This window comes from Manis pentadactyla, chromosome 2 (assembly GCF_030020395.1).
Source record: "Manis pentadactyla isolate mManPen7 chromosome 2, mManPen7.hap1, whole genome shotgun sequence".
Classification (NCBI taxonomy): domain Eukaryota; kingdom Metazoa; phylum Chordata; class Mammalia; order Pholidota; family Manidae; genus Manis; species Manis pentadactyla.
This window is the reverse complement of record NC_080020.1, coordinates 115,720,642-115,733,823: the sequence shown is the minus strand read 5'-3', so window position 1 is coordinate 115,733,823 and position 13,182 is coordinate 115,720,642. Positions and strand designations below refer to the sequence as shown.

The following is a 13,182-nucleotide window of genomic DNA, read 5'->3' as shown; positions in this document are numbered from 1 at the left end:
CCTTATGTAATTAACATGTGGCTGACATATGCATTCTCTTACTTAGTTAATGGTAATTATAACATAGAGATATTTCATATCAGTGATACACATTTGCTTTTATTAATCAGCTGCTCTAAGCCACTTTGCTGCATGAAGCAAATTTAAATCCTTCCTGTGGGCACTCTGGGCTCTCCACACCCTGGCCTTTCTGTTCCAGCTTTCCATCTCAGTGCTCCCTTCCATACATCTGAGCCTCTTGTCCAAACACTGTATTGTCCCTCTGGTTCCTCAGCTTCTGTGCCTTTGTAAAGACTGACAAGGCAGCCTTTCTGCTTAGAATACTCCCACTCCCTCATGGCTGCTTGTCCAAATCGCAGATGTCACCAGTGTTCCTATGAAAGTTCTGCTCTTTTACTGAATCCTCCTTGAGTCTCCAACTTTATGCCCGCTCCTCTTCTGGGTGGTGTTGGCATAGTCAGATATCCTCTCCCAGATTACACTAGCAGCATTAGTGGAAATAACAATAGGAGAAAACAATGAACTTCTCTTCACTCTGGGTTGAAAGTGTTTTACTGGTTGTAGGTCCTTGGCAGTGTCTTGGGAGGGGGGCACTATTATGCCTCTGTTAAAGGCCTGGACACTGAGGCTGAGTCCTTGCCCAAGGTCGCAGAGCTAGTAAATGTGACAGCTGGAATTCAGATGCAAGCAGTTGGATTCTGGCGCCAACAAGCTAAATCCGCAGTCCAGGCAGCCCTTCTCTGTCTGATTTATCTCTGCCTCTGCTGCAGTGTTAAATTCAGCACCTAGTAATCACCCAGAAAGCATTTGGATAAACAGTGAATGATTTATTGTATCTGTATGAAGATGATGGATGGTAACTAAATTTACCATGGCAATCATTTCACAATATGTGTAAGTCTAGCCCTTATGCTAGTTTTTAAAAAACTCATACAAGAATGTATGTCAACTATATCTCAATAAAACTAGGAAAAAAATACCCCAAAAAATGAAAAGAAAAAAACACAGATTGAAGGGACACAAGTGGGATGAAGAGTAGCCCTTCTTTAGTTCTTGGCTCTCGTGACCCGCGAAGCAGGACCTCTGTCTGGGCATCAGAGGAGCCCCTTACATAGCACATGCCCCAGTCCTGGGCCTGGAATGAGTTTTCTTTCATAATGTTTGTCCAGTGATAATGTGGACCCATGACAGGGCTAGGGACGTACCTCTACTTCTCACTCTTTGCAACTTTGTTTTGTTTTGCTTTAAATTAATTTAAAAAATTAATTATTAATTCTGGAATAAGCATGCTGCTTTGTAGGATTAGCCTTAATAATTTTTTTAAACATAGTCCCCAAAGAAAGTCATTTATTTCTTTTTCTTTTCATTTTTAAGTGGAGAAATGTTAAGAATTTAGGAATGCAGACACAGATGAAATTACAATGCCTTTACAAATGCCAACAAAAATGCTCAGAGTCTGATGAGATTCCCTGTGGCATGAGTTTGTTTAAAAAATCCTGTCAATTCATTTTCTTGTTTTGGTTGGCAGACAGAGGTATTTTAAGTAACCAACTTGGAGCTCTTCGCATCTAACCCTCTAGGTATTGCTGGGCAGGTGTCCATAGATGCCAACGGAGACCGGTACGGGGATTATTCCGTGATCGCCATGACCGATGCAGAAGCGGGCACCCAGGAGGTAAGCAAATGAGACTCTGCCCAGCTGCTCCTTCTGCTTATTGAGGTTCCAAGGGATGCATTTGCCCTGGTGTCCATCCCCAGAGCAGCCTCCAAATCAAAATGAGCTGAGAACCCAGGAGTTTCCAAGTAGGATGGGCTCCCCTCTGGCTGAGGGTATCAGGAAATGGTTCTGTGTTCATCCTCAATGGAGAAAGCCCACTTTGAAGTGGCCAGGAATCACACGTCAGTCCTAAGATATAGGATGGGATCCTCAGATGAGAGAGGTGAAGTGAAACTATGTATTCATTTCCTGCCTAAAAATTTGAAAAAATGATTTTTTTGGTGAGGGGTGGGATACAAACTGGGCACATGTTACTATTTCAAAAGATGATGGAATTTCAGAACAGCATTGTGAAGAGAAAAGAGTGCTCTGGACACAAAGATGAGTCTCTGACATCGGGGTGTGCGTTCTCTGCCTCAGTTTCCTCAGCTGTAGTATGGCAATCATAATATTTTCCTTGCTGATCTCACCTGATTATTATGAAACCTAGAAAAGTACCAGATAAACTTTAAATGATATCAATAAAGATGATACAAACAAGCAGTCTTTCAGGTCAAATAATGCTGCTTTCTCTGTGCGTCTCTGATGGCTTTCACCCAGGGGCCATGTTCTCATAGCACTCTATGCAGCATAAGGGACTTGATATTTTTCTCTTAGTACACATATACCTGGCCTTTGTGGGAGGCACTGACTGCAGGACCCAGCACTTGTTACATTTATGAAATGATTTTGTACCTTTGGAGTGGTCTGGGTCTTATCTGTATTCTAGTCTCCCCCTCTGTAAAAGGTGGACAGTAATCGTCTATTACAGAGTCACTGGGAGGCTGCAGGAGTCAATGTGTGTGATGCATGTGGTAAGTGCTCAGGACATGCACTGATTGTTGTATTCTGGTGATTATCTAGAATTCTTTTTACTATGACATGAAATCCCTGAGAGCTTGCTGGTCCTCCTTCTGGGGAGAGGGGAGGAGAGGTCACAGGCCACTCAGGACAAGTGTGCTGGCACTCAGGCCACAGAGAGCCGGATACAGAGAGGCTGAATGGGAAGGTCCTTCTCCATCAGGGGTTAGGTAGCTGATGGAATAGTCACTGAAGCAAGAAGCTGAGGGTGAACCTTGAACGGAGCCATAAAAGTATACTGATTTCTCAGGGGCCAGAGGAGCCAAGTGGAAAAGAGAGTTCAACCTGGAAAAGGGGGCACAATTAGGGTAAACCCACCAGAGAGGAGACTACCTCCAGAGTCAGGGATAACCTTCCAACCAGAGGAGGGTGCAACAGGAAGTGGCTAAAAGATATTCGCTAATGCTTTAATTCTATGCCAAGCTAACTGGGTAATGAGAGGCCGTGGCCCTGTAGTATGCTTTAGGTGTGTATAAGATGGGCCATGACCACCTCTCACACATCCCTGAAAGTCACCTGGGCCTTACAGAAGGCCGCCATATGAGCTGCTCTGTGGCAGATGGGAGGCCCTCTGGATGAGCCAGGAAAAGCTGTGAGTTCTGAGCTGACTGTCTTCTGTGTAACCGCCTTCCCCGCCACGGGGAGCCGGAGTTCTCCCTATGCTATGCTAGTCTTAAGAGCACTATTGGCGACTGCAAATCTTGACTTGCAAAGTCCTTACCAAGAAACACACCATTTAGTCAGTGTGAACAACAGAGAATCCCACCCTGTGTCCCCTTTGGTAAGAGAAAAACTCTGACCTTTCACTTTGTATATATCTTTTTGCCTTTATATAGGTTATTGGTGATTACTTTGGAAAAGAAGGTCGTTTTGAAATGCGGCCGAACGTCAAATATCCTTGGGGACCTTTAAAACTGAGAATAGATGAAACCAGAGTGGTGGATCACACAAACAGCTCTCCTTGCAAATCATGTAAGTTTAGAGACTTAATTTGCTCTGTGTTTCATCTTTCATAGCAACAATATAATGCATGTTATCCAGGAGTTCGTGTACTCCAAATCCATCAGATGTCACTTTCTGATGTGGGAAATGCCAGCCATGGGCACAATTCACGAAATGGCAGCTGTTTTTCATCATCAGAAGCTTCTAGGTCTTTCTTCCCTTACATCTCTTTCCAAAGTGGTGGAAGGTTTCTCCCTATTTTTACCTCTCTTCCTATAATCTCTAAGTATTTGAGGTTTCTACTTTTAGGAAAAATCAAAATATCAGATATTAAATGTTTCTTACTTATGCATCTCTTGTACCAAGTCTTGTTTTGCTTTTTCAGTTTGTAGGTATCCTCCTACCCCTCAGGACCAATACATATCTTTATATATATCTTATAAATTGGCAAGTAAGTGTACAATGTTACTCATGAGCAGCTTTGTCTTAGCTATAGAAGCAAGTGAACATTCTTGTAAGCAGCTTATAAATAGGAAAATTTTTGGAAGCTGTTGCTTTGGAGAGACCCTTTTATGAGCTAGTGAGGGAGAACAAAATGGGTATTGACCTCTCAGGCCAATTGGTTACTTTAGGCTAACAAATGTATGCTCGTTATTTTGAGATCAGCTTTCAAACTGTGAGGTAATTATGTATATGCGAGAACTACAGGGAAAAGGAAGGAAGGCAGAAGTGTGTTAAGAACACAGTCTCTGGAGTTCTTGGGCCCAGCTTTGAAAGCCCACCCATGCCACTTACTGGTTTTATGACCCTGAGAGTATTCTTTCACCTTCTCAAACCTTGGTTTTCCCATATGTAAAATGAAAGAAATGTACCCAATGCTCAGGTTTGTTTTGAAGGTTAAGTGAGATAGTGCATTAAAGGCTGTAACTAAACTTTTTATATAAAGCTGGCTTTTTATCTTTTTTATATAATAACTGGGACACTACTGAACTTGATTATTTCAAATTGTTCACATTTTCACAAAGCTATATAGGACATTTTGACATGAAGCTCTGGCTCTGGTGAGAGAACATCTAAAAACAGAACATTAACCCAATGAATTTTTCACCCAATCTTCCAGCACTTTGAAGTGTCACCATCCATCTGTGAAAAGGAGAAGTGCTGGAAGACAACTGGACAGACTTGTCCCATCATCTGTCCAGTTATGTTCTCTGACTATAAACTCAAAAGAGTGTGGATGCCTCCGAAAACTTCAGTTTCCACTGTTGCTCAAACCCTTCCTGAGCCTGCTTGATTCCCATTGTGCTCACTCTCTGCAGCAGGGAGTTCGTTTGCCTAGCATTTTCTTAAGTGCATCTTAAGCTTAGTGCTTGGCAAAAAAAGAAAGTCCCCTAGTATATCTTTCTTAAAAAGAAAGGAAAATTTGACTCAAGTGAGAAACTGACAAACACCTTCCAGTGAATGAAACTTAAGGCATTTCTACTGTTTCTCAAAATGAACTCTGATTATCTGTTTCTTTTTCAAGCAGGTGGCCTAGAAGAATCGGCAGTGACAGGAATTGTTGTGGGGGCCTTACTAGGAGCTGGTTTGCTAATGGCCTTCTACTTTTTCAGGTTGGCTTCACTTTATAAAGTTTTAAAATTCATTCTCCACTGTTGCTTGATCAGTTGCCTTCGCACATCCTCTTCGTCACTTGTCCACAGCTTGTTCTTACCCCCAAAGCATCATGGGTAAAAGAACTAAGCCATTCTTTTAGAATAGCTCTGGGTGTGGTGGTCAGTGGGTTGCAGAATGGGGACTGGGTCAGGGCTCCTGTTGCATCCCTCTGTAGGCCACTGAACCCCTGCCATCCTTTGATCACAAGTATTCTGACCCAAATTCCTGCCACCCATCAAATGCATAAGTGGAAAGGGAACTTGGTCATAGCGGAGATCCATCTCCTCATTTTCAAGCTTTGTACAATTCAGAAATAGGTGCCTGGGTTCAGCTTTTGAAGAGGAGGAGGGAGCTCGGAGTAGTCCGTACACCCCAGGCTCATCTGTGCTCGGGATCTGGAGAACCCACATGCTTGGTGGCCACTGTGGTTGAGCACCAAGGCTTATAAAATTGTAATATTTATGTGTGTTCAAGATACTGATGGTTTCATCTCATGAGGGTGGGCCATTCCTTTGTAATGTTTGGTGGTTGAATTTGTGGCTTTTTCTTAAGTCATTAGACCAAGATTTCTTCATTTCTGCATGGAAATAAAACTCTGGGTGTATGTGATTCTTTGTGGGAACAGTTGTAATGCTGTCACAGTACACTGACTCTGATCTTTATCTCGGGCATATCCTGGGAGTCAGGGAGAGCTTCTGTGTAGTAGAGACAAGCCTTTAACCCACAAGGCACCCAGGGAAGAAGGGGGAGACTTGTTCTATGGCATTTCAGAAAGCATGCCAATTTTCCTCCTTGAATAAGGGCATAATGCCTTGGGGCCCACTACTTTAATCTCTGACCAGGGTTTCACATTCTGTCACTCCTCATTTATCAGCACAAACCCAGATGTCCCTTGAGGGCATTCTTTGTAAGAGAAACCATAGTATTTTGTAGCCAAGTGAGGTTTTATTACTACATTCACTTTCCCTTTACCCAGGAAGAAATACAGAATAACCATTGAGAGACGAAGCGAGCAAGAAGAAAGTAACGTTGGAAAACATCGGGAGTTACGGGAAGATTCCATCAGATCCCATTTTTCGGTGGCTTAAAAGGAAACCTTTTCTTTTGGCCTGAGATTCTTTAAGGAGATAGATGGGATGAAAGACATCAATGGAACTGAAGGGGCGCTCTTGAAGAACCCATTCTTTTAAGCAGTTAGTCATTTCATTGTAAAATTTCTTTAGAAGCTCAGGAACTATTATTAATCACCATATGCCTCCTGGCCTTTCATCTCATGACAAACAAATATGAGAATATAATGTCACTCTGTTAAAGGGAGTATGTTTCAAGGGCATATGATTCAATTTATGTTTTGAAAATCAGATGGCTCCATGTCTTGATGACATTTGGGGGCATTTCACACAAGGCTATAAAATACAGTTTTCTTAAATGAAATATTTTATAGCTAGAATAAAATCATCTTTACAAGTAGAACATTCTTGGAAAGAATTTAACACCCAAGAAGAGGAAAATGTAATGAAAAAAATCTCCAGGTTGGAAATACAGTGTTCCTTTCTCTACCACTGGTGGACAGATTTGAGGTTGAGGACTGGTCTGTCCAAGGTTAACATTCAGGTCCTGACTCCATATCTTGAAAAAGGATTTTTTCCCTGTCTCCTTCTGTGTCTTCTAAAAGCTACTCTGGAAAGTTGTAACTATTAATGAGATAAGAGGATTTATACAAGGAAAGCAAATCAAAAATGTTTCATTTTTTATTGTAAACACCCCCCCAATTTCACACTAACATTTGATTTTTAAGTATTTTAATCTTATATTTTGCCATTACAAAATGTGTCTATTTTTTCATTTTAAAGATTAAATTTCACTATATTTTAAAAGCATGTGTAAAGTGTGCAACAAACCAACAATGATGAAAGTTGCTTCTTTTTCTAGCTGTTTCCCTCTTCCCTTTGGCTGGCTATAGCCAACTGCTAACTGCTGCTTTAGTTACAGAGATCCAGAAATGTATTCAGACTACAGACTCTTCAGGAGTACATCAGTTCACCTGTTCTTTATGCAAGTTATTTTAGGGACAGACCCCTTCCAGTTCTGGCCAAATGATGAGTTTCAAAATCAAGGATGAAATGTATTAGAATTCAGTATGGTTTTATAAAAGGAGGCAGCCTTTTCCTTTCAATCACAACTTTATAATAGAGCATTAGAACTTGACAGTAAGCACAGGTATGATAAACTTAAAAAATGCATACATGACATTTTACCAAAATTCACAGTGATGATTTTGGTTCAAAAAGAGGGAATCTAAGTGGCTACTGTATTCCCTCTTAGTGGACTCCACAGAGCTTTGTAGTCATCCATTCATAACCTGTGTAACAGTGGGTTGGGTGTGGATGCAAGGACTTTGTACAAAGCTGAATTAGTATTTACCGAATATGTACTTTGCACCCTGTACCATGTGCATAGGTTTAAACTCAGGTTGCCACTTTTGTTTGTAATGTATTGGAGAAATGAGTGAGGGAAGAGTGGGAAGTTGCTGGATTAATGTACCATTGTTGAATTATGGGTCTTTCTCAATAACATTTGGAGCATCCGGAAAAAAAGCTTTAAAAATTATCTTACTGTGTATAAAAGACGATGTAATGGGAGGAAGATAGGGGAGTTTGAGCACTTCCTCGGTGATGGAGGTCGCAGTAGTTCACACAGGTAATGGTGGAGGCAGGTGAGCAGAAGCTGTGTGTGCGTCTTGGAAGGTGGCCCGAGCTCTCTCCCCTGGGGGAGTCTGCCTCTGTCACTCCTGCTCCAACCAGCCAAAGTGAACAGGTCGTTTCTGTGTGAGGCACAATTTCCCTCTGTTGTTTTAAAAATGGGATTCAGGCAGCCGGAGAGCATGGTAAAAGAATGAACTATGATCAGCTGAAACAGCTATGTTGTAATTCTTCATGCTGGGTGCAAAGGAAAAAGTTCTGAATTCAAAACAGGATGGAAAAAGAAGGCAGGAGAGGCAAGCTCAGAAATTCTAATGCAGAAAGAGAGTTTGGGAAGGAAAATCTAGGAAACCAAAATGTTTCACAGCTCAAGTTCTCCATCTTATTTTCATTATGTCTCATATTTTTCAATGATGTTTTCAATATCTTTTAGAGATACTCATCTTCTATTATCTTGTGTTTGTAAAAATCATTTAAATTTCAAGCCCATGTTCTTATTATAGGTGGGGGGTGGGGGGAGAATTACACTACCTGGTTGCAGTCTTTGGGTATAAACATTTCTAACCTGTCTAGAATTTACATAAAACCCATTAACTCTAATATTTTTACAGCCAATACTTTTATTTCTACTTAAGGTAGAGGAATAGTTGTAAACTTGATATTATAGCCCCAGATAAAATCATTAAAATAAATGAGATTGTAGTCTTTTAAGAATGGCAGAACAAATCGTGGGGATTCTCATAATGTGGATGCCAGTCTCTTTCACTCTTAAAGCAGTTCTAGGTTCTTAAGATTGATTGCTTATTTGCATGTTTGTTGTCCATTCTTTCTTCCTTGAATTCATCATATGAAATTACCAAAACTCCTTGAAATCTTCAAAACTCCATTAAGTTGGAAACCTTTGCTTAAAGTGTAAGTGTTTGGCCCAAGGTTACCCTGGGTTAAGACCCCTGGAGACTATAATTTGAGATTTAAGTTCCTAGCTACTAAACAGCGTCTTTGACAACTAGTCCTTCACACTCTGCCAGTAGTCACTTGTCACATGCTAACGTAAATTGGGCTTTAGTTCTTAAGTCATCCTATAAGTTTTAACCCTGAAATCTAGAGTGTTCAGAGTTCAAAGGGATATTTGGTCAGTATTTTCTCCTCTGGCCAAACATAAGTGACACTGATACAGGTCAAAATGAATATATACGTTTTATATACACTCATGGTGTTGGAAATAAGTAGAGATTTTATGGTGATCATTGTTACCTTCTTAGGTTGTTTTTCCTGGACTCAGAAATAGCAGCTTTCTCCAGATGATCTCTTCTATCCAGAAAGAACTTTCTATATAGAGCTCATGTTTTCCCCCCAACTGACCACAGGTTCCACAAAGAAGTCCCTGTAAACATTGCATTGCTCAGAAGAACCATCAACTTGCCCTTTTCTGAACCATAGACTTGCTTCCATGGCTTTAAACTAGGTGTTTACATTGCAGAAGCCAGATTTAATGGAGGGAGGGGAGAAATGCATAGAAAGAGAGTGCCTCCTTTCTCCCCTTCCTTAAATTCTTTTGCTTTGGAAGGTCCAGTTCCTTTTCCCTGTTCACAGGCTTCTAGGATTGTTAACTTATTCAAGGCACCAGCGCCCTCTTTGCCCTTAATGTACCACTTTCCTTCTGGTTGCCACTGATTTTAGGAGTGTAAAATATGCCTCTGGCAGTGAAGTTAAGGCCATTGTATAGACCTCACACAGATGATGATAGGAATTCAGCAGGTAGGTTCCAGTGGCATTGCCTCCTTCTTGTGAGTACGTAAGGGAGTGTTTAGAAACTGAAAAGAACACATACCTATGCTTCTCGGAACACAGAGAACTCAGATCCTGAGTGGGTGTAGTTAAAAAGCCTAAAGCCAGTCAAAATTAGGCTCCCTGATCAACGTTTCATGGGTTTTGTTTAGTTATGACCTGTTGGTCTGTACTTCAGGAGGAAGCTGAAAATGAGCTAAATTTCTTCTTTGGTGGAGAAAAATGAAGCTGTCTAAAAACACAATATGTTTTGGGGACAGTGTGGAAGCATAGAGAACAAGGTGGTGCTGTTAGGAAGGCTCTGTTTCTTTTTCAGTTGATCTTTAGAACTGCAGAATAACCAGTAATTTAGTCCTCTTTAACAGCCAGACTCAGACTCAGTAAAAAGCTTGGGACACACCCTGCAAGAAGAATGGGGAGCTTGATCCTCCAAAACAAACAGAAGAGGTAGCGTAGCAAGCTGCCACCGTCTGTACTACCGCACCCACCTCACCCCCACCCGTGCCCCAACCATCCCTCATGGCTACAGAGACACCTTCGCACCTTGCTGGTGCAGGTAGAAGCTTGTGAGTAGGACCTTCATATTCCTCAGAGGGAAAGAAGACAAAACCGTGTTGGCTGTAAGAATGTAGCTGCTTTTTTGATCAGAACACTTATGGTAACTTGACCGCACATGCCCCTGGGGCAGTTCAAGCCTGTGATGTGCATTTACTCCAGTCAGCCTGACTCTGGTTTTCCACAAGAAGATCTCTCGAATATCTATTGCAGGCACACTCCACAGCTAGACTCTAGGATTAAAATGCCTCTCAAAAGGTGCTGGATTGGAGTTCGTTCAAATTTTTCATTAACCACTAATGTTAATTTATACCAAAGGCAAAGCAATTCTAAACCAGCTGACACTGTTAATGGCCATGTTTTAAGCTACGTCAAACATAGGGAAAGGGCTTCAATGGGAGCTGAGTCTCAGAAGTAAAAATCCGTATGTTATAATAGCTCTTTGATGTATAAAGTGTGGGATGATTCCTAGGGGAGAGATTTGAACAAGTAGAATTAAGTTAGCAAAAATTCTGTGTTGCTTGAATTCACATGTTTAAAAGACCCAGATTTCTATGCACAATGAATAAAGGGTCCTTTCACCAAGTGTAAGTCACAACATAGACTACCAAACTGTTTTTTATTTGCTAGGAGAACAAAGCTGTCATAGCACTTAATAATTGGGCAGAGAATGTTGAGGAAGAGGAAAATTTGAATTTTGAAACAGGATGTCTTATTTAATATTCAGTGCCAAGGTTCGAAAAAGTTCAGTGTTTTGTGTCTTACTTACAAGGCAGCAATGAGATGCCCTCGACAGCCTGGAGATGCTCTGAATTTGCAGACCTGGGAATCTGAGTCCTGGGAATCTGAGCTTTGCTCCCTGTGCATGGTGAATAACTGGAACCAGGAGGATGTGAAATAGACACTGTGGAGAATTACTTCTGCGGCCCTTGCCTTCTGGGCCACATCATTCATTGTTTATTTAAATACACGACTACCAAACGATACATGAATCTGGTAGAAAGGTAAAGTAAAAGCTGCACAAGCTATATAATTTATTATTCTAATGTAAGTAGAACTATCTGCATATAATGTGATTTAATTTATTGTTATTTTATGTAGAAAATGAGAATTAATGACTGTGGATATAACCCTTGTTTTGTATAATATATTCTATTTCTGGTGCAAACAGGTCATTTAAACTATCTACTTCATTTGGTGTTTGGATATAAATGTGTACGTGTTCTTGTAAATGTTTCTATTAAGCAAGAATGCCACATGCTCACAGTGTAACAATGTGTTCTCATTAAAAATACATCCCACAGAAACCTTTTCCTGTTTATAATTCAGCCAACATACACTGCACATACCCATATAATCTGAGGACTTTCTGTTCTCCTAGGACGAGTTTAAGTAAAAGATTAATTAGTGGATGTGATGCTGCTGGAATGGTACCCATGAAAGAACTCTGCCCTGCAAAGGAAAATTTGCAGAAATAGGAAAAGGATGTATTATTAACATGAGTTGAATTGGCAGGTAAGGGAAGAAATCCTCAGGAACTAATATAATCTTGAGTACAGCTTGAGAACACCACGTAGTTACACAGTTGGCTTTACTGATTCATATTATGATGTCCTTTGCCCACTTCAAAGAGGTCCTAAGTTGGTTTGTCATTCCAAAGAGCCACTCAGGTTCTGGCATACTCAGCAGGCTAACCAGCCTGAAGCATCTTCAGTTGCCTCAGAGTTGTAAAAACGCACTGCAGGTGAGGTCCCCTGGCAAAACCGCAGATGCCACTCACACTGGGTGCCTGTGTCCAAGAAGATTCCGCAGCAGGATGTTGATTTGGGGCTTGGAGGTGGAGTGGTGGTGAGGGGATGGGGGTGGGGGGCACGGCAGGGAGGAAGGGTGGGGCCAGGAAGCCTCCAGGAAACATGGGGTGTCTTAGTCCACTTGGGCTGCTGTAACAAAATACAGCAGCCTGGGAGCTTAGACAGCAGACATATATCACAGTGATGGAGGCTGGAAGTCCCAGATCAAGGGGCCAGCCCATCTGGTTCCTGGTGAGGGCCTTCTCCCTGGCTGGTAGACAAATGCTTATGCAGCAACTCAAAAAAATGCAGCTTTTTTACCATTTCAAGATAAGGTTGCAAAGGGAGATAGAGATGAGGGGAGGGAGGGAGAGAGGAAGGGGCTCTCTGGTGTCTCTTCTTATAAGGACACTGATCCTATCAGGTCAGGGCCCGGGCTTTATGACCTCATTTAACCTTAATTATTTCTGTAGAAGCCCATCTCCAAATATAGCCACACCGAACGTTTGGACTTCAATATCTGCATAGGGGGAGTACAGATATTCAGTCCATAACAGAGTATTCCCACTACTTTCCCCTGTCACCTTGGGGACTGTGGCCTCCTGGAATCTTTCCATTCCATGTCTTACCTCCTCGTTCCCCCTGAACTTCTTCATGTGTACTTGATATCCCACCATAGGCCAAAGATCCCCATGACTGGCTAGTTGGGGGCTGCCCCCTGGAGGAGTCCTACAGAGCCCCAAACACCACTGATGGGGGGCTCTGCCCTAACCCTAAATCACAGGCTCCTGGGTCTGACAGAAATAGCAAGTACTATTAGGAGAGCTACCTGTAGCTGCATGTCTTTAAAAAATAGCAGTTTAATAAACAATCTATTAGCACAAAACTAGAACCAAGAAAAATATTTCTTTTGCAGGCTTTGTGCAGCCTGACCACCATTAGCTGTTGAAGCTCTGTCATTCCCATTCCATAGATGAGGACACCCACTCTGGAGCCAGTTTATGTTCTGGCTCTGCAACTTGCGGCTGTCATCCTGTGTGAAAATGAGGATGATCATAGTCCCAGTCTCACCTGGCTGCTGTGCGGACTTGAAACTTAGAATCCTTCCTGGCACATAGTAGTGAAGTATTCA

General features: G+C 41.7%; 1 protein-coding gene across 9 annotated transcripts in view; it reads left to right on the top strand.

Moving 5' to 3' along the window:
- Positions 1–11,996, top strand: part of NPR3 (natriuretic peptide receptor 3) — a 75,550-nt gene extending 63,554 nt beyond the window's left edge. For 5 of the 9 annotated variants that reach the window (XM_036926603.2, XM_036926605.2, XM_057496031.1 and 2 more), the window contains exons 5-8: positions 1,581–1,675; positions 3,454–3,589; positions 5,085–5,172; positions 6,192–7,092. In XM_036926603.2, the coding sequence (XP_036782498.2) occupies positions 1,581–1,675; positions 3,454–3,589; positions 5,085–5,172; positions 6,192–6,303 (431 nt within the window). In that variant the 3' untranslated portion in view covers positions 6,304–7,092. Of the gene's footprint in view, positions 1–1,580; positions 1,676–3,453; positions 3,590–5,084; positions 5,173–6,191; positions 7,093–9,597 lie in introns of those variants that run through there. The other 4 variants (XM_036926601.2, XM_057496027.1, XM_036926602.2 and 1 more) reach the window with 4 other exon arrangements.
- Positions 11,997–13,182: the final 1,186 nt, after the last annotated feature.